We start from the raw sequence: 19,217 nt of genomic DNA on the forward strand, positions 1-19,217 counted from the left end.
ATTGTTAGGCATGCTGAGAGTTGGAATGTCTCTGCACTGGAAGCAGTTGGTCAGATATTCACCCCTAGTTCTGGAACGCCAAATGATTGAGCATAATACATAGACCACGAGAAATCAAGTTGCTACATATGTAATTATCAGTTGCTGGTAGGATGTCCAAAGTAGAGCTTAAATTATTTCTTTTGTTTGAAATTTTGGTTAGGTACTGCTTCTTGCTCATAATTAATGGCTACCTGCCACCGTCTTTTGTTCTGATTATATATCGACCACGAGCTCTATATATTTTGCCTCTACATAAATGAAAGCTTAGCTTCATGCGATTTCCATCGGCTTTCCTTCTGTTATGCATTTTGTTTTCTAGTTGACAATGATTCATCATCTTCTACAGATGCACACCAACATGCAACAATGAGTTGCAGTTGAATATTGTGTCAGAGTACCAAATTTTACTCAAATATTCAAACAGGTAGAACCAGTTTAAAAAATAAATCTAAAGTAGTTGATAATCAATGATAATAACATTCTATTCATTTCAACTCATGAAAAAGATCTTTACAACTTGAAAGAAGAAAACAAAAAGAATCAATTCTAGACAAAAGAACAAAAGTAAAATTATTTCGATTGAATCTAGCCGAGTAAATCCTGCAAATAATAGGAATTCATCGTGGCCAATGCCTCATCTACGTCAGCAATCGGATCATTGTCGTTCATTCCCAGTAACTGCTCCATCTCCTTGAAGGGGTAATCAGCAATCTGATTGTCGTCGTTGATCTCCAATAGCTGGTCCACTTCCTTAAAAGGGTCATCATCTTTTGATACTTCCTTCTCATGTGCATACAGTAGTTGATCAACTTCATAACGCGGTAGGTTTCCGTTATTAAAAACGGTGGATGACTGAGTTTGAATCTGATTGTTGTCGTTGATCTCCAATAGCTGGTCCACCTCTTTAAAAGGGTCGTCATCTAGTAGCTGATCAACTTCAAAACTTGGTAGATTTCCATAATTGAAAACAGTAGATGACTGAATCTGAGACTGATATTCGTCTTGATGATCATAATTCTCATCTGAATGCGGCAACAATAATTTTCCGAACAACTCTTTCTCCCAAATAGAATCAGAATAGTCATCATGTGGAGAACGAGAGGTGTCTTTGATCTTGCAGATAACCCATTCTTGGAACGTGTCTCCGGGAAGACGATACTCATGCATTAACCACCTAGTTTTGGTGGCATCCTTTCGACATTTTTTCTCATCCTTGAACTCAAAAAAGTTAAGGGTGCTGACGAACCCTATTTCCTTTTGCTGCTCATCAAGGATAGGCTTCTCAGCGGTTGAAGACCTCCAATATCCACCACTGTCTCCAACTCCTAACGTTTCGTCGTAATGATGACTTTCAAGAATCCTTCTTGGTCGTTTTCCATTTGCATTCTTCTTGGAAATCCTCTGACGGTGGGTGAAGATGAATCGCTGGTTGCTTTTCAAGAAGGGAAGACCATTCCCGTTGTTAACATCGAAAAAGACACTTGGTTTGGTGGAATAGATGTCTTCAAAACCAATCACGTACTGCAAATCACCTAAACTGCTCATTGATTCACCAGAAATCAACATGGGGAGATAGTGGGAAACGATGTCTCGATCAGAAGGATCAAAAACCACGCCTAGGGAATACATTGTGAAGGTTTGATGAGAAGAGTGATAGTGTTTGTCGTTTACTTGATGCTGGAAGTAAGAGTTACAGAAGAGCAGTGATTTTATTTATTTATATAGGAAACAAAAGACTGCTTAAGAACAACGCCAACTTTAAAAAAAAAAAAGAAATTAATCTTGGATTTTTTTTTAAATAATTTACGCGGCAGGCATGCAGAAGCTTCTGGGATTGGTCTTCGATGAAGAGAGTTTCCTCTTATCTCCCTAAGTTGACTGCTGGCCACGTGGGGTTATTGGTCTTCTCATTCTCAGCTTCCATTCATGAAAGGCAAGCAACGCTTCTTCTTCAGCTCCAGCCAGAAGTCCAACGGGCAACTGTAGCTCCCTGGTTCACCAAGTCAAGCTCATCCTTTGATGGAAAGTTTAGTGGGACTGAGGAATTTAAATTAAGCACCGCCTAGAACCTGCCTGCATGGAAGTACTGCACTCATTACGATAGCTTCCAAGTGATTGCAGGCTTAATTTTTTTGGTTAAGGTGACAGGGTTTTTACAGATTTAACTTGGGCACTCTTGATATTAACTAATGCAACTTGATTAGTTGTTAATCCATAACAAATACTTTGCGTTTTGCCCATTATGAGAATAACTCTTTTCTTGAGTTTGTCTGTATTGCAGTATATATGCTACAGCTATGAGCTGATTTCATGTGCTTTTCGTTTTGGGTATGTAGTTAAATGCTGGTTAAAGTTCACACTAATGTTGATTTCACTTAATTAAATGCCTTATTCATGTCTATGTGCGATAGACTTTCCTTGCTCGGAATTGCATATTTGCAATCACTTAGTTCTCAGGGTCAGTATTAGCTTCTTTTTGTTTCACTACATTTGCCAAATCAAATTGTGTTAATTTAATTATTCCATTAGCACTCATAATTTTTTTCCTGTATGCATGTTTTAGCTCCACTGTGTAACTGGTGTTCCAAACACAAAGATTTTGCAAGTTTCTTTGGATAAATCATAGGGAATGTAGCAATTGAAACAGTCCAAGGAGCCGCTTTGGATTTTTTCTTCACTCATTCACTGATTGCACAAAAATTGATGGTAAGTTCGCTAAAGCCAAAATGTATGGTATACATAATATCTAGATTAAAGAATATAAAGAAGTGGACAATTTTGAGGTATTGGTTCCTGTACTGTTGCAATCGTGTGTTGTGAATGCTTGCGTGAATATCTTAATTATTCATTTCTTCTGATGCACAGGGAGATGCTGACAAAAAGAGTTGGGCTTCCTTCCAAGAGCGGATAGCAAAGGCCCCTGAACAAGTTTTGAGGTGAGACGGCTTGCTACTGAAACTGGAAAACTTTTTTGACTTCATGTGCACCATATAACAGTTTAACAGAAGCTATCACGATTCCTGGTACTTGTGACTCTGCAAGCGCTTAGGTCATATAAAGTGGCCACATATATATCTTACATTTCCTTCATACAGAGAATGTCAACGTAAATGGAAGCAACATTACATGCCTATCTGCATAAGGTTTTCTTCTAATCATCATGTTTGAGATTGCAGAGAGATGAAGTTAAAAAAAGCAAAATTGAAAAAATCAAACAAATAGAGGCTGCTGACAGTATTACTACTGGAAGTCATTTATTTCTTTTCTTCCTGCTTTGTTGCCATACATACTACGAAGTACATATCAACAACTTGTTACTGAAATAGACTTGACACAAATTGTCATTCTCTGTTTTCTCTTTCTTTAGCTTTATCCCCTTGGTATTTTCATTGATTCAAAGCCCATGCTTTAACTCACATACTTGATTTCTCATTTTTGAATGGTATTTGCTTCTTTCTTATATTAACAGGTATTGTAGGAGTGCTAGTTCTAAACCGCTGTGGCCCTTGTCAGGTGGTCGCCCATCTAAGGCTGATATTGCAAGATGCAGCTATTATGGTGGTCCCTTATGTTTTGAATTTCAGGTACTTGGTAATCTTACCTTAGCAACTTTTTCTTCTCATAGAAGGCCAACCATCTATCATCAAGTTTTAAAAAGGAGAGAAAAAGCAAAGAGTTAATGATCTTCAACAATCAGTCCATGGAAGGTTTCTTTTTACACATTTAATTTCATATTGTATTTCGTTCCTCCCTGAAATCTCAACTTTCCAACTAAAAGCAATATCTCTATTCTGTGTTCTACTGCAGCTGTTTGTTGATGTTTTTGTTTAATTTTGTTTTTCAGATCTTGCCTCAGTTGGTTTATTTCTTTGGTGTGAAGGATGAAGATCATTCTCTTGACTGGGCAACTATCGCGGTGTATACATGTGAAGCCTCTTGTGAAGGTATTGGTTACAAAGAGGAATTTGCTTGGGTACAACTAAGTCCATCAACTAATTTCCCTTGATTATTTGTCTTGTTCCTTTTCTTTTCTTTCTATTTTCTTGTTTTCCTCTTTATAATGTTGGGGTTTGGGTTATGTTGAGAGAAAAGTTGTAACTAGTTTTCTTATCATGAGAGAAATTATGCTTTTTTGAGCTTGAGTTTCTGTCTTGAGGCATTTTATTTTCGTTCTTTTAAGATGTGCAATTGGTGTTCCAAACAGTATTCCCCCTTTATTGGGAGACAAGATTTTGCATCTTTCTTGGGATAAATCATAGGGAATGCAGAGAATATTTAAATAGTCCAAGGAGCCCTATTGGATTTTATCTTCACTCATTCACTGATATTGAGGGAGACACTATATAATTGAAGTTTAGTCCTGATTGCATAAAAATTGATGGTAAGTTGGCTACAGCCAAATTGTATGGTATATATGATTTTTAGATTAAAGAATATAATAATATCTTCAAAGTTTTGTGTCTTGTATATTTACCCTTGTGTAGTGTTTTAGGCACTTTGTTTATATTTTGGTTGAAATAAAGCACTCTTTATTTTTAAAATGTACCAAAAAGTTTGAAAGTATATTCAGGATGCATAATAAGTTTGGTTATTATACCATCAAACCAAAGTAATTCCCCCTTGAAAATCCCTTAAGACTGGTTAAGGAAAGATGCACTTGTAATATCCTTGAAACATATGTATCATTGGAGTTTATTCAACAGGATGATGTTACTGTGTAGCCTTAATTTTTGATGCATATGCTTTTAGATAATAAAATGAGAGAAAATTATGTCTCATTGAATAAACCTCAATCTTTCTCAGGAATTGACTATCGCTGCCTGTATGGTTTGGAATTGGATTCCCAGGTGGCTTCATCTAGCAGGGAACCCATTCTGCCTCAGAGTTGAGGCAACACACCAAACTTGAAACTATGGCCAGGCTTTATTTTCCCAACTAATACATTGCTGGTACAGACAGAACTATAACTGCAATTTTAATCCTCTGTTGATTAAAAGATTAGCAGGTGATTTTCATGTTAGTATGAATAAAAGAGAGCATTTTCATGTCAATATAAAGTGTCATAAATCATCCTCAACAACTGTTGAAAATAAACCTGTATGGCGGACAAAAAAATATTCGTATGGAATCATGAGGCAAGAGTGGTTAAAGGGCATACAGTCCCCAAATAAAAAGAGTTTTTCCCCTATTTCTTCATTCTCATTGAAATGAAATTCTCGACCAATAGAAATATCCCTCAATTGCACAGCAATGCTCATAGATACAAGGGTATAAATTGCGATCTCCACCTATAATTATTGAACAGGCAACTCCCACGAAAAAGTAATAAAAAATCAGTTTGTCCTTTTTATTGTGACAGTCAAATTATATACTATTACTATATGTTCCGGAAAAATTAGATCTTCTTTAAAGAAAACAAGTAAACTTTTTCAAGTATGGGATTAAAAATTGAACTTTTGATTTTGCTATCTCATCACATGCTTGAAATTAGTTAGTTGAATCAATCTGATAACAACACTGCATTATACAAATTATGCTACACTGAATCAAGTTGTAATTTCGATATTCAAACAAGTAGAATCGATTTAAGAAATAAATTTAAAATAGTTGATAATCAATGATAATAACATTCTATTCATTTCAATTTATAAAAAAGATTTTTACAACTTGAAAGAAGAAAACAAAAAAAATCATTTCTAAATAAAAAAACAAAAGCAAAATTATTTCCATTGAATCTAGTCGAGTAAGTCCGACAAATAATAGGAATTCATCGTGGCCAATGCCTCATCTACGTCAGCAATCGGATCATTGTCGTTCATTCCCAGTAACTGCTCCATCTCCTTGAAGGGGTAATCAGCAATCTGACTGTCGTCGTTGATCTCCAATAGCTGGTCCACTTCCTTAAAAGGGTCATCATCTTTTGATATTTCCTTCTCATGTGCATACAGTAGTTGATCAACTTCATAACGTGGTAGGTTTCCGTTATTAAAAACGGTGAATGACTGAGTTTGAATCTGATTGTCGTCGTTGATCTCCAATAGCTGGTCCACCTCTTTAAAAGGGTCATCATCTAGTAGCTGATCAACTTCATAACTTGGTAGATTTCCATCATTGAAAACAGTAGATGACTGAATCTGAGACTGATATTCGTCTTGATGATCATGATTCTCATCTGAATGCGGCAACAATAATTTTCCGAACAACTCTTTCTCCCAAATAGAATCAGAATATTCATCATGTGGAGAACGAGAGGTGTCTTTGATCTTGCAGATAACCCATTCTTGGAACGTGTCCCCGGGAAGACGATACTCATGCATTAACCACCTAGTTTTGGTGGCATCCTTTCGACTTTTTTTCGCATCCTCGAACTCAAAAAAGTTAAGGGTTCTGACGAACCCTATTTCCTTTTGCTGCTCATCAAGTATAGGCTTCTCAGCGGTTGAAGATCTCCAATATCCACCACTGTCTCCAACTCCAAGCTTTTCGTCGTAATGATGACTTTCAAGAATCCTTCTAGGTCGTTTTCCATTTGCGTTCTTCTTGGAAATCCTCTGACGGTGGGTAAAGATGAATCGCTGGTTGCTTTTCAAGAAGGGAAGACCATTCCCGTTGTTAACATCAAAAAAGACACTTGGTTTGGTGGAATAGATGTCCGCAAAACCAATCACGTACTGCAAATCACCTAAACTGCTCATTGATTCACCAGAAATCAACATGGGGAGATAGTGGGAAACGATGTCTCGATCAGAAGGATCAAAAACCACGCCTAGGGAATACATTGTGAAGGTTTGATGAGAAGAGTAATACTGTTTTTCGTTTCCTTGATGCTGGAAGTAAGAGTTACAGCAGAGTAGTGATTTTATTTATTTATATAGGAAACAAAAGACTGCTTAAGAACAACGCCACTTTAAAAAAAAAAAAAAAAAGAAATTAATCTTGGATTTTTTAAAAAAAGAATTATACGCGGCAGGCATGCAGAAGCTTCGGGGATTGGTCTTGGATTAAGGGAGTGTCCTATTATCTCCCTAAGTTGATTGCTGGCCACGTGGGGTTTATTGGTCTTCTCAGTCTCAGCTTCCATTCATGAAAGGCAAGCAACGCTTTTTCTTCAGCTCCCGCCGGAATATTGCTGGAAAGAAGTCGAACCGGCAACTGCAGCTCCTTGGTTCACCAAGTCAAGCTCATCATTTGGTTTGATGGGGAAAAATTATTCTCCGAATGTAAATTAAGCACCACCTAGAACCTGCCTGCACAATCAGTACTGCCCTCATTACGATGGCTCCCAAGTGATTACAGACTTAATTTGTTTGGTTAAGATGAATGAGAACGTGTTTTTTATTTGTTATCCACAATTCTTTGTTTCGATATTGTAATTTATAAAGACAAAAGTGATCAGCTTATCCAACCGTCCATGGATTTTTGGAAAGCATCTAACCCTGACTGGATTTTTTTTAATTGTTTATTGGCATTTTGTGTTTAACTTTGTTGCTTTCAGTTCCTAATTTTAATTTTGCTAGGATTTTTTTTGGCATTTCATTCCTTGATAATTTTCAAACTAAATTGACTAGAAAATCATGTATATATATGTGGGTGTGTGTCTATGTTAATAAATTGTATATTATGATTTAGGTACGCGTAATTAGTTTTTTTTTTCGTCTATGTTAGTTAGTATTAATTTATTTATATTTAAATTATTTATATATTTAATAATTAGAGATGAAATATATTAATTTTAATATTATAATTTATAAACACAAAAGTGATAAACTTTCGATTTTTTTAATCTATAATCAAATCAACTAAATAAGTTCGATTCTTGATCAATTTGATTTATCTTTAAACTTAAATAGTATGATCGATTTTTCAAAAATTATCAATTTTATTCAATTTTCAATTATGACACACCAAATCAATCGAAAACTAATAATTTACTCACCCTTACAAAATTGTATTTATATTCTATCCCATTTTAGTTTTCAAATTTTCATTTCTTGTTCCCTAAAGCAACAAAACGGAATTAGTGCAACATGGAAGGGTTGAAACCCAATTCGTCACTTGCTTGTGTTTTCCCTCGGAGATCAAGCAGACATTTTCTCTTATGTTGTGCAGACCTAGTAATATTTAGTTGGTTCATTCTACTGAAAAGGAAGACACAAAGAACATAAAATTACCATTTTTAGCATTAACACAATTATTTAAGATAGTAGAAAATAAACAATTGAAGGAGACCAGATAGCTAATTTTTTGTCTGGATAGAGCCGAAAAAGAAGCCTCTAACTAAGACGAAAGCGAGAAGAAAAGATATCAGTATCTCATATGCGATCCACTGAAGGGGAATTTAATTCCCTTATTAGTTATCTGGCAGTAAACCGGTAACTTCTATATGAATCCATCTCTTGGTAAATGATATATTCACCTTATTTAGGTCATTATTGCACCATAAGCTGATTCTATTTTTGACTGGAGGATGCTTGCTTCCTCAGCTGATTGCCAGAGAGACTCACTTCAAAACTATAATTTTCTTGCGTTTTTCAGCTACATTACAACATAATTTTGGGAGAGAGTGTTTATTTTCAATACTAATCGGCTGAAAGTGAATTACGATCAAAACCTAATGAGATAACTCATACATAATTGGAAAAAGGCAGTACTTATGGAAACCATCAAAAAGGACCAGTTAACCATGTGAAAGAAGCGAAAACGTAAATAATGAAGACGAATACAAACAACAAGTGAACCCGATTGTTTTCCTGCCACTGCTATAGAAACAGCACCATTTAGGTTTTCTATAATTACTATCTAACATCCAGTTACAGAAAGGTCTGACAACTTTCAGGGAAAAAAAAAAAGCCAATTAAGTGAAGGGATGCAACAACTTGCATTCAAAAACACAGTTCAACTTGGCCAAGCCTGCATAAAATGATATATCATTTGGCAGAAATGTTAATTTGAGATTGTGGCTTTTGTATGCCAACATAAAATAAATGAAGTAAACTGCGACAAAGACAGGCCACTACCTACAATTCCTTTTCTCTTCATTTTTCATACTTTTAGAGCAGCTTTGTGAACCATGGTTTCCTTGTGTATTTGATGGCAACTCTTCTCAACAAGATCCAGAAGTTTTTCCAAGTTCACAGACCACGAGTTGAGAATTTCATTGCTATCCTTTGCTACCTGGAAACAGACTATTCCCATTGGTCGGTCAATCTTTGCCACCAGTGCCTTGGACACAACCATTTCAGAAAGATGCTTCTCAGCTTCCTGCATTGCAGGGAATCAGTTCATTAATCATGATGGAAACAGCATGGTAGTCTGTGAATCTTTGTTGTTTTGCATTTCAAATAAAGGCCTACTTAACCACCAACAAGATTTCTCATGAATAGAGAGAGAAATGAAAGAAAAAAAAAAAAACATAAGTAAGCAAACCTGGACAGTGAGACACAACAACTCTGCAAGTCTCTTCAAGGTAATCCTTGAGTAGTAATTTGAAACAACAAGGATATTCTGAAAAGCATCAAATAAATTGCCAGTAAGAAACAGATGAATTAACGAGTGAAAAAAATTGTATTACAGGAGAGTGGCAAATTTACATGCTCAATAATTCTCTGTCTTAAATCTTCAGCAGCTTTGTCAGCCAAAGAGCCTCCAAGCATGTTCTTCTCATTCTCAAACTCATCCCTATAAGAATCCCAAAGGGATGTCCACTGGATAACCTCCATTGTAACTAGCTGTTTCAATAGCAACCTTTGACAGAAAATTAAACAAATACAGTTATCAGATAACATAACATTTGATAAACAACCTGCCTAGTGCTTGAAATACTCATGAATACTAAATTCACCAAAGACATACTTAAACTTTGGAATCTCAGAAAGATTCTTATCCTCCAATGTGGAATTAAGAAGGCTTGACTGCATTGGATCATGTGGGGCCAGGATTAAGTACCAACAGATTTTTCTCAAGACCTGCAAGTTAAAATATACATGAGAACAGCTCAACAGAACTTGGCAAGGGTATAAATTGAGATGTGCTTTACCGGTATCCACTGGGATGGGTTTTCCCTGATGGACGGAATCTCGTATATTGCCTTATAGCAACGGCAAATTTCAAGGTAGTCATTGTTATGGAAGTAATACCTACAGAGAAAATGAAAACTCATTAGTAAGATAAATCCACCTACGTAGCAACAGAGAAGATGACTTTCAAGAACTTTGCTGTCTGTTGGGTCTTTACAGCTAAATGGAGATGGTTAATATTTTCTCGTTACTTGCTTAGTTACAATGGTAAAGACTATTCAACTACAAAAGCCAAAACAAACACAAGGATTCTCAGTCTTACATCCAATAACAGACAAATCCTTCTTTGCTTTCAAGACAAACTAGGCTCTGTTCCTCAAATTTATCTCCAGAATTTAGTTTCCAAGAAAGATATAGATCTCTAGCCCAAAAACAATAGAAGATATTTTTTTCCTCATCTTGTAACATATGGATCAAACCTTCCAGCATGTAACATATCTGAAATAAAAACCACAACACTCTTTACAGAAAGAAAACATTTCCCATACACTTTTTTACAGATATCATCTTTGAAAGAAATGCCACATTAAGCAATCTAACTTGAGGTCCTTTATATTAGCAACTCATATCAGTTTGTGTAGGTCGATTCTGAATGAAATCCTTTTGTGCATATTTTTATCATCAAAATCCTTACAAGCTTTGGACAGGAGAGATTTCCAACACAACCAAACCACAAATTCCAATTACTCTAATCAAACCAAGCTCAGGCATTGTTCCTTATTTTATCTCCAGGGTTAAGTTTCCAAGTGAGATATAGATCTCTAGCCCAAAATAATATAACTCATCTTGTAAAGTAAGAACCAACCTTCCACCATCCAATACATCGGAAATAAAAATCGTCTGAAAGAAAACATTCACATGCACTCTTTTACAGAAACCATCTTTGAAAGAAATGCCACATTAAACAACCTAACTTGAAGCTCTTTCAAGTAGCAACTCATATCAGTTTGCACGAACAGGTTCTGAATGAATGTCCTTTTGTGTATCATTTATCATCAGGATCCTTACAAGCTTTAGAAGAAAGATGCATGTGACTTAATTGAGATCCACTCATACATTCATCTTAAATGAAAGATCAAATTTCCAACACAAACACAAAATTCAAATTAATCTAATCAAACCAAGCTCGGGCTCAAGATAGATAAAACTTGTTTCCATCAACTTGGAGGTATGTTGAATATACAATAAGTCAACAATACATAATAACCAAGTTGAGAATAGAGTTTCCACAGAGCAATGTCTTTTTCTAAATCAAAAAACACGGATTTCCCAAACCCCACCTTCAACCCCCCTCTTCTTTAAAAGAGAAAAGAATAAGGGATCTTCACAGTAATGACCAAGTTGTGAGGTCATGTTCAGAAAGTATACATATTTTGATATTTGTGAGACTAGCTGGCCACAGATAATTTACATAAAATGATGTCATTCCAAGAGAACGATATAAATCGTATTCAAGCACCCCTAAACCTCATAATAATTATCAAACTCATTACATGGTCACAAAAGAGTTAATGAACAAACCATGGAAGTTACGGAGAAAAGGCAGGCAAATACCTTATCATTAGTTCATAGTAGATTCGCTTCAACTCCAATAGTGATGGAATATCAGCAGGAGGCTCCTCCACAACATTATCACCTTCCTTGGGTTTCTTCTTTTCCTTGGAGGTATCAGCATCAAATACTCTAGGGCTAATCTTCCTTGAAAGAATTTGAGCACGAACATAATCCTGTCGATCTAAGCAGAGGCGAACCTGCAAAGGTTAATTATTGACAAGTTGGCACAATTATTATTGGAATCTTATCTAAAAGATCCAATATTTTTGAAAATAACGGCGGTGATAAAAATAAGTTGCCCATACCTGTTCTAGAATGAAGGCAATTTTCTCAGTTTTAGCCATTGCACCAAAAGTTTCAACCTGCAGTTCAAACCAGTCAAATATGAGCAAAAGGGGAAATATGCAGAGATTCATAGAAGCAATCGACATATTATACAGAATACTTACTGCAACTTCCTGCATTAGATCTGCAGCTTCAGCAATAAGGCCTTGTTCTTCTTTAATCTTTGCAAGTTTCTTGATCAATCTCGCTCTCTCAATTTCAACATAAATCTACAGCAGGAAGAAGTTCATTAGACAAGACATTACAACAATAAACAGTTTACATCACATAACCACAAAACTTAACAGCACATATTCACCTTTCCAGCAGACACACTGTTCAAGGTCTTGATGAGCTCTATACGGGTTTCAAGATCTGGTGTCTCATCAATGTATTGCATTGCTTGCTGAACCATCGCAGTTACAGCCTGCAGAAAAATAAATAGCTACATTAACAATCATAATATTGACAAAAAAAATAACCTTCTATGAATTGTTCTGACAGTAGGTAGAAATTTAAAAAGGATCTAAGAAATATTCAATTAAATGGCTTTAACAGTATGTCAACATTTCTTGCAAAACTATTTTATAATCCAAAAAGGGAGAAAAAAGTTTAGGTTTAGAAGGCAAAATGCCGAGAATAAGACCTGAACTTTACTCAATTGTTCCATCAATTACATGATTCAATTTGGTTAAATTAACGTTTTTTACCTCATAATTTCATTGTATCGTATGGTTCTAACGTAAATAGCAAAAACCATTTAAATAGAAAAAGTTGTTCTGATTAACATGAGCAAGAATCATATAAATCTGAGGTCAATAATAACAGCAGCAACTATGAGGTAAATCTTGGAGGTTATAAAATGAAAATTTATTGGTTCAGATCTGTTTAATTGTAGAATATCATCACCACATCCATCCAAAGAGTTACCAAATAAAAACATTTGCCTTGGGGCTTGACTAAATTGAAAAGAAAGTAGAAGAGTTTTCTTTTTCCTTTTAAGACTCTGGGATTTTTTGTTTGCATTGCTAGATGTGGCTGAACTGGAACTGCAAAGGAAACAATGAAAATGAGCCAATAATAGTGAGCTGCAGCCACTTTACAGACAGCAAATGTCGAGAAAAACACGCGATGAGTTTTGGGGTTGCTGTGGATTGAGTCTTTTGGTTAAACTATGGAATTGTTAGTTATGCCCTAAATTTTAGCATTTAGCCAAATTTCAATATTGCTTGGATAATGGTTAAAAAATCAAAAAACAATTAGGTTAATCATATGGGCAACAAGGAGCAAAAAAGGTCAAAATCATGATCCAAAAAGCAACATGCAAACCATACTATAAAAAGAAAGAAATTCAAATTAAGTTTTTTCTGCAATCACATTGTTAGCAGATGCATACATAAATTTACATACAACTATAGGTGGATCCTCAAAGCAACCAAGGTAAATGTAGCTATAGTAACATTACATGGCACACAATAAGACACGATGTCTATTAATATTGAGAGAAACTTAAATAGACCACCAATTAAATGTTTCTTGTGGTACAAAGTAAGAATAGGTTTTGTAACAGGGGTGTAATTTTATAGTGTGTTGAAACTAATCAGTTGTTATTCAAATTTACTAACAAATCTAACTAGATGACATGAATGAATTTACATCAGTTAACTGGAATGTGCTAAGGTGGTATCATACTAATTATAAGCTAATAAAGGCTGGATAAAACAAAAAACTCAAGTGAATTTAAGCACCAGAGCAAGCCCACAAATTTCCTTAATACCATTTATCAAAAAAAAAAAGTTTCCTTATTACCATAACTGTCCAATATCAATAAGCAAAAATATATTTTCACATCAATAGATTAGAAAACAAAAAGTGTACACTCAAGCTAACAAACTAGGCGAGGAATAAACAAGGAGAGATATGTGAGAATTGAACTGTTTCTGAGTTATGATTATGAGTAACTGCCAAAGAATTTGTAGTCTCGATATATCACCAGCCACTAATCACAATTCTAATCCTGAGTCCATCTGGAGGATATGAAGCTGCAATTGCAATTGTCTTCTTCTGTTTTTCAGCTTAACTCTACTTAATGATAAAGTTTAAAACTTTACTTGAGTTAGTAGCTCAGTCATCTACCGCAAAGAAGGCTTCTCTTCCAATAAAATGAGAGTCCTAACCGCCTACTCACTATAATCAAAAGGCAACAAAAGTTTTCTTCAATCATGCAACAACAATGAACTTTAACTAAATGTAAATTCAAAATGCCCAACATTTCAATAGACCCACCTATCAAATAGCAATCATAAACACCAAATGAAGCATTTAAAGCAACCAAATACCAAAAATTCCAAAAAAAAAACCCGAAAAATCTCTAAAAGTGATCAGATTTGATGCACAACCGCATGCAAATAATCAAATTAGAATCAACTACAATCCCCAGTATCTTCCAAAAACCCTTAATGTCCATATACAAAATCGGTTAAAGCGACAAATCGAATTCAGTTAAGAGGAAACGTAAAAATCTTTGTCACCTGCTTTAGTTGACCTCGTTTCTTGGACAAATTAACGATCTGTTCATTTAGAGACTTCCAATCCTTAGCTTCGAAGCAAAGCTGCAAAATGTCGGTGACCGCTTTCTTGGTTTCAGCAACATCGCCGGCGAAACGCATCTGCTTCTCAACATTAAGCAACTGCTCGATCGCCGCCTCCAGGTTTCCTTTATTACCGTCCTGTATAATTCCCATATAAAAAAGCGGTAAGAATTCGAAGAAGTAGAAATGGAGATTTCAGATCTAAACAGAGAATAGAAAAAGTTAAGTCTTACCATAGCTCCAGATAACAAAACCCTAGCAAAGAGAAAAATGAGAAGAGAAACAGAGAGTTTTCAGATTCGTTAAGTGTGGAATGAAGCAAAAAGGCAGTGGTTAAATAAGCCGGACCGCACAGACTTTGTTTAAACCGGGTTTTTTATTGCCGTTTTCTTCCTTTCTTGTGATAAAAGAAAGATAGCATATTTCAAAGAATAAAAAAAATAAAAATAATGAGAGAGAGAGAGAGAGAGAGAGAGAGCAACTTTTTTATATTTAATTATCAATCATGATAAAAGAATGTATTTATTTAGAGATTTAAGCAAGTTATAATTAGATTATGATATTATATAAATACATGATAACACAATTAATTATTTTTATTTTAATCATGTTGTACTATTAAATATGATTACTTCGAACTTAAACTTATTTAATTTCATATCGTGTTATAGTGTCGTATATAAAATTATTAAGTCTAAAAAAAGACAAAAGAGCCAAACGAAGAATATGAGTGGCTACATTTGAGGAAATTGAAAGGAAAGGAGAAGGAGAATAAGATCGACAAAGGCATAGAATTGGTGACACCAATCAAATAACATAAAAAAAGAGACAAATAGAAAAAGAAAGTAATGTTGTAACGCTTTAACTTATGGAAAAGGATAAAATATGATGAATAGATTGCTCAAATGAAATAGGTAAATTGATGTATGTATACGGTTAAAGAGTGATATCATATATGCATATGTGCTATGCACTATTATTGCAATTTGTGACTTGAATGTGCTGAATTTTATGAGTACATAAAACGAAGTAACATGTGCACATGAATTAGTGCAAAAGAAGCTATATGATATGAACTTTCAAGGCACAAGTATATTTAATGCCATAAAGGTTGACATTAGATGACCAAATGTGAACATGTAAATAAGTATGCTTATGTATGATAAAAGAAGGTAAAGTATGTTGCTAGGCATTAGAACATGAGATGTGAAATGCAAACATATGCACACTTAAGCCTGATTATAATAAGTATAATTTGTGCATATTGGACATGAACGAAAAATGAATGTGTGAATATATGCATGATAAGAGTGCACATGCATTGTAAAGGGAAACAGCCCGTAGTGGGATTTAGCTTGATTGAAATTAAATATCCAAAAGATTGACAAGGAATTGATTATGCTTTGATATGTATTTTGATGAGTTTAAAACTATGTTCGATGATTAAATGATGTAAGGTCAAGTGGCACTATTCTTGGCATTTGAGTTTTAAGTCTTAAGTTCCAAGGATAATAGTTGAAATCCTTAAGTTTATAATATTAAGTTTCTAAGGATAATAAGCAGAATCCTTCAAGGACAACAGACAAAATCCTTAAATTTGTGGTTCCAAAGTTAATACTCGATATCTTTGTATTGTGGTTTTTAGTTTCCAAGGATAATGTTCAATATCCTTAAGCTGTAGCTTCTCAAGGTTAAGACTCAATATGCTTGGTTTGTGATTCTAAGTTTCCAAAGATAATAAGTAATATCTTTGACCTATGGTGTACATCATGTACAACCTTTGGAATGAGGACTAAATTGAAAAGAAAAAAATATTTGAGGGACTAAATTGAAAAAATAAAAAGTTTAGAAGACTAAATTAAAAATGAAAAATTTAGAGGGTTAAATTAAAAAGAATGAAAAAGTTTGGAGGACCAAATTAAAAAGAAGTAAAAAGGTAGGGACTAATGAGCAATTAGCCTAATATATCCACCCTTGAGTAAAACATAAAAAAAAGGACAACAAGGGACTAAAACCTTGGGTTTCAAAGCAATATTGGTTTTTTCACCCAGCAGCATTAGTTATTCCACCCATGTCATTTTTTGAAAGTTAGTTTTGAAGTTTTCTTTCTTTCAGTCGAATGCATGTTGCTTCTTATCTATTTTGAGCTTCTAAATTGGTGATTTGAGGCTTGGAAATCAGTAACCAAGGTGAGATTAAGCTTTCTTAGTACTTGAGTTTAAGATTGATCAGTTTTAATGCTTGATTTGTAATTGTTCCAGTAACTATTTTCTCTCCTCAAGCTTAAAAGTTTTGGAGGTTTTGATGGCTTTAAGCTAACTATTAAAGTAAGCATTTGATGTTTTAATGAGTAAGATACTTGATGTAATTATTTAGGGTATGGAAAAGGAGTTAAGTGCTTAGCTAGTGTGCTAGAAATTTACAAATCCATGTTTATAAATGTTAGGAAGTTTGAGGAATTTTATTTAAAGCTCTTATGAGTATTCAATTCAAAGTTCAAAATGAATTCAGTCAAATAAGGTTTTTTAAGGGCTGTTGAGCTAGAAATGACTTGATTAAAGGTGAGTTTACTTGATTTAGCTCAATTTCAAGTAAGTTAAAATGAAATCATGGCAGAAATGATTTGTAGCATCCTAGGTAGAAGTTAAGTTAAAAAATGATGAAGAATTAAGCATGTTGATTAATTTTATGCATTGGTATAAAGCTAAATCACATTTGGAGCACCAAGTCTTGCAACAAAAGTATTGATCAGATGTGCTAGCCTAGCTATGATTTCAATAGTCACTAGGTGAGTGGATATTGCATCCAAATGGTTTTGAAAAAGCATGAAATAAGTTTTTAAAAATATAATGCTATGTAAATGATGTTATTTAAAAAGTGCATGGGAACAAGCTATTTTGAAATGGATACTACGATAGTATGTGAACCCTAGGTTAGGGTGAATATTTATACACATAAGAAAATGGGTTAAGATATGAATAGATTATGATTTGATGCAATGTTTATGCTCATAAATATGTGTTGAGCTATGCATGGTTTATAACTTAATGTACACTGAGGGGCATGATAGCTGAACTACATGTCATGTGGATATATATATATATATATATATATATATATATATATAGTATATATATATATATATAATGATTTATGACTAGATGCTATGTTATGTAAGCACTATGTTATGTTGTATAATGAGAATGCAATGTGATGTTGCTACTATGTTTTGTGATGCATAGTAATGGCCTTAATGGGGTGGCGTAATACCACTAGAGTAAAGGGTCGAAGTACCTGAAATGTATTGCCTTGGTAAGGTGAAAGAATACCACCAGAGATATTAAAGGTCAAAGTACTCAAATTGCGTAACTTCAGTTGGGCAGAGTAATACCACTAAAGTAAAAGGTCGAAATACTCTAAATGTATTACCTTGGCGGGGCGAAGGAATACCACCGAAGATATTGAGGGTCAGAGTATCCCATGTGCATTATATCAAGTTTATGTATGCACTTTGATGTAATATTAATAATGATGCATGAGTTGCCTATGTTTAGTATGTTTTAAAGTTCTATGTACTGAATTGGGAAACCAAGGAATGTAAATGGCGGCGAAGGTTATAAGTGAAAAAGATAAGTTTAAGAAAAGCTTGGGTAGCCTTGAAATGGAAACTTATGCATAAGATTCCACAAGTTAGATTGGGGTATTAAAACAAACAAGGTAAGATTCAAAGCCTTTTAAGCAATCTGTCCATTTACACTCTTAGTGTCCCATAACATACTATTTCAAATTCATATGTAAGTTACAAGCTCAGCAAGATATCAAAGTTTATGAATGACACAAATGGGTGAATTTAAGATAAAAAAGTAAGCTTTATTGGGTGAAATCTTAAATGCATCACAGATTTGTATAAGAAAACGAACATGTTTTCAAGAAAATGAGCATGGTTTATAAACCTTCTAGAGTTATTGTTGGCTTCCCTCTATATCCCTTATTGAGTAATTGTACTCATATTTTCAACTCTCTTATTTTATAAATTTGAAGTTACTCGAGATATAAAAGTGCAAGGGATTTACGTACGTATTATGGTAGGCTCAATGACCAAAGTATTCAACAATACCTTTCGCACTTAAAAGTCATTCCGCTGGTAATTGGTTATTAGTCATGTCATGTAATTGGCTATGTGACCCTATATGTACCAATGTATGTGGGTTATGGGACATAAATACAAATGTCCAGTATATAATGATGTAGCCACGTGTTGGCAAATAATGGACAAGCAGTGTAGCCCATGTATGAGTACATGGTGCATGTCATAGCACAAGGTTGTGCCTTATGTGAATGCTTAGGTAAGGCAATGTGGCCATAGGGTGGCAAACCAATAAATGTATATAACATGCCGATTTTAGGTAATGGTATATGTGCTGCACAATGTAGTGCTTTGTGTATGTAAGTAAAAAGATAATGATGTCAAGTATGATTTATGATAATATTGAACATTCTAATGATAGACTAGATGATCATAAAAGATAATAAGGCTTACGTGGGCTTGGTGGATTACCTCCATCGAGTTCTCGTGTCGATTGCAACCTGGGACAAGGTTGTGACAAATGCGACGAAGGTAAAGAAAAAG

The 19,217-nt window shown here is 34.5% G+C and overlaps 2 protein-coding genes and 2 long non-coding RNA genes across 5 annotated transcripts; 2 read left to right on the top strand and 2 right to left on the bottom strand.

Annotated features, from left to right (window-relative positions):
• On the top strand, nucleotides 1,522–2,353 carry LOC108662079. The gene is made up of 2 exons (XR_001927857.1): nucleotides 1,522–1,678; nucleotides 1,857–2,353. It is a non-coding gene; the product is annotated as an uncharacterized LOC108662079 (long non-coding RNA).
• LOC18599341 lies at nucleotides 2,812–4,257 on the top strand. The gene is made up of 4 exons (XR_001927868.1): nucleotides 2,812–2,825; nucleotides 2,908–2,978; nucleotides 3,512–3,626; nucleotides 3,923–4,257. It is a non-coding gene; the product is annotated as an uncharacterized LOC18599341 (long non-coding RNA).
• Nucleotides 5,778–6,821, bottom strand: LOC108662002 (NAC domain-containing protein 67-like). The gene has a single exon (XM_018121006.1). The coding sequence runs from the start codon at nucleotides 6,819–6,821 to the stop codon at nucleotides 5,778–5,780; it is 1,044 nt and encodes a 347-aa protein (XP_017976495.1).
• Nucleotides 8,729–14,939, bottom strand: LOC18599344 (26S proteasome non-ATPase regulatory subunit 12 homolog A). Of its 2 annotated transcripts, XM_007029273.2 has the most exons (12): nucleotides 14,821–14,939; nucleotides 14,528–14,725; nucleotides 12,316–12,423; nucleotides 12,122–12,226; nucleotides 11,978–12,034; nucleotides 11,673–11,869; nucleotides 10,079–10,178; nucleotides 9,895–10,007; nucleotides 9,633–9,786; nucleotides 9,469–9,546; nucleotides 9,060–9,303; nucleotides 8,729–8,952 (listed from the first exon to the last, which is right to left on the bottom strand). In XM_007029273.2, the coding sequence occupies exons 1-11, from the start codon at nucleotides 14,821–14,823 to the stop codon at nucleotides 9,085–9,087; spliced, it is 1,332 nt and encodes a 443-aa protein (XP_007029335.2). In that variant the 5' UTR covers nucleotides 14,824–14,939; the 3' UTR covers nucleotides 8,729–8,952; nucleotides 9,060–9,084. The 2 variants fall into 2 exon arrangements, with proteins under 2 accessions (XP_007029335.2, XP_007029338.2); XM_007029276.2 differs by having other exon boundaries at nucleotides 8,729–9,303.

This window comes from Theobroma cacao, chromosome 5 (genome assembly GCF_000208745.1).
Source record: "Theobroma cacao cultivar B97-61/B2 chromosome 5, Criollo_cocoa_genome_V2, whole genome shotgun sequence".
NCBI classification, from domain to species: Eukaryota; Viridiplantae; Streptophyta; class Magnoliopsida; order Malvales; family Malvaceae; genus Theobroma; species Theobroma cacao.

Coding starts and splice junctions, on each gene's coding strand:
- LOC108662002 (XM_018121006.1), bottom strand. CDS start 6,821: ATGTATTCCCTAGGCGTGGTTTTTGATCCTTCTGATCGAGACATCGTT.
- LOC18599344 (XM_007029273.2), bottom strand. Junction 12,424..14,527: donor AACGAGGTCAACTAAAGCAG/GTGACAAAGATT, acceptor ATTTTTCTGCAG/GCTGTAACTGCGATGGTTCA. Junction 12,035..12,121: donor ATCTAATGCAGGAAGTTGCA/GTAAGTATTCTG, acceptor TTTGAACTGCAG/GTTGAAACTTTTGGTGCAAT.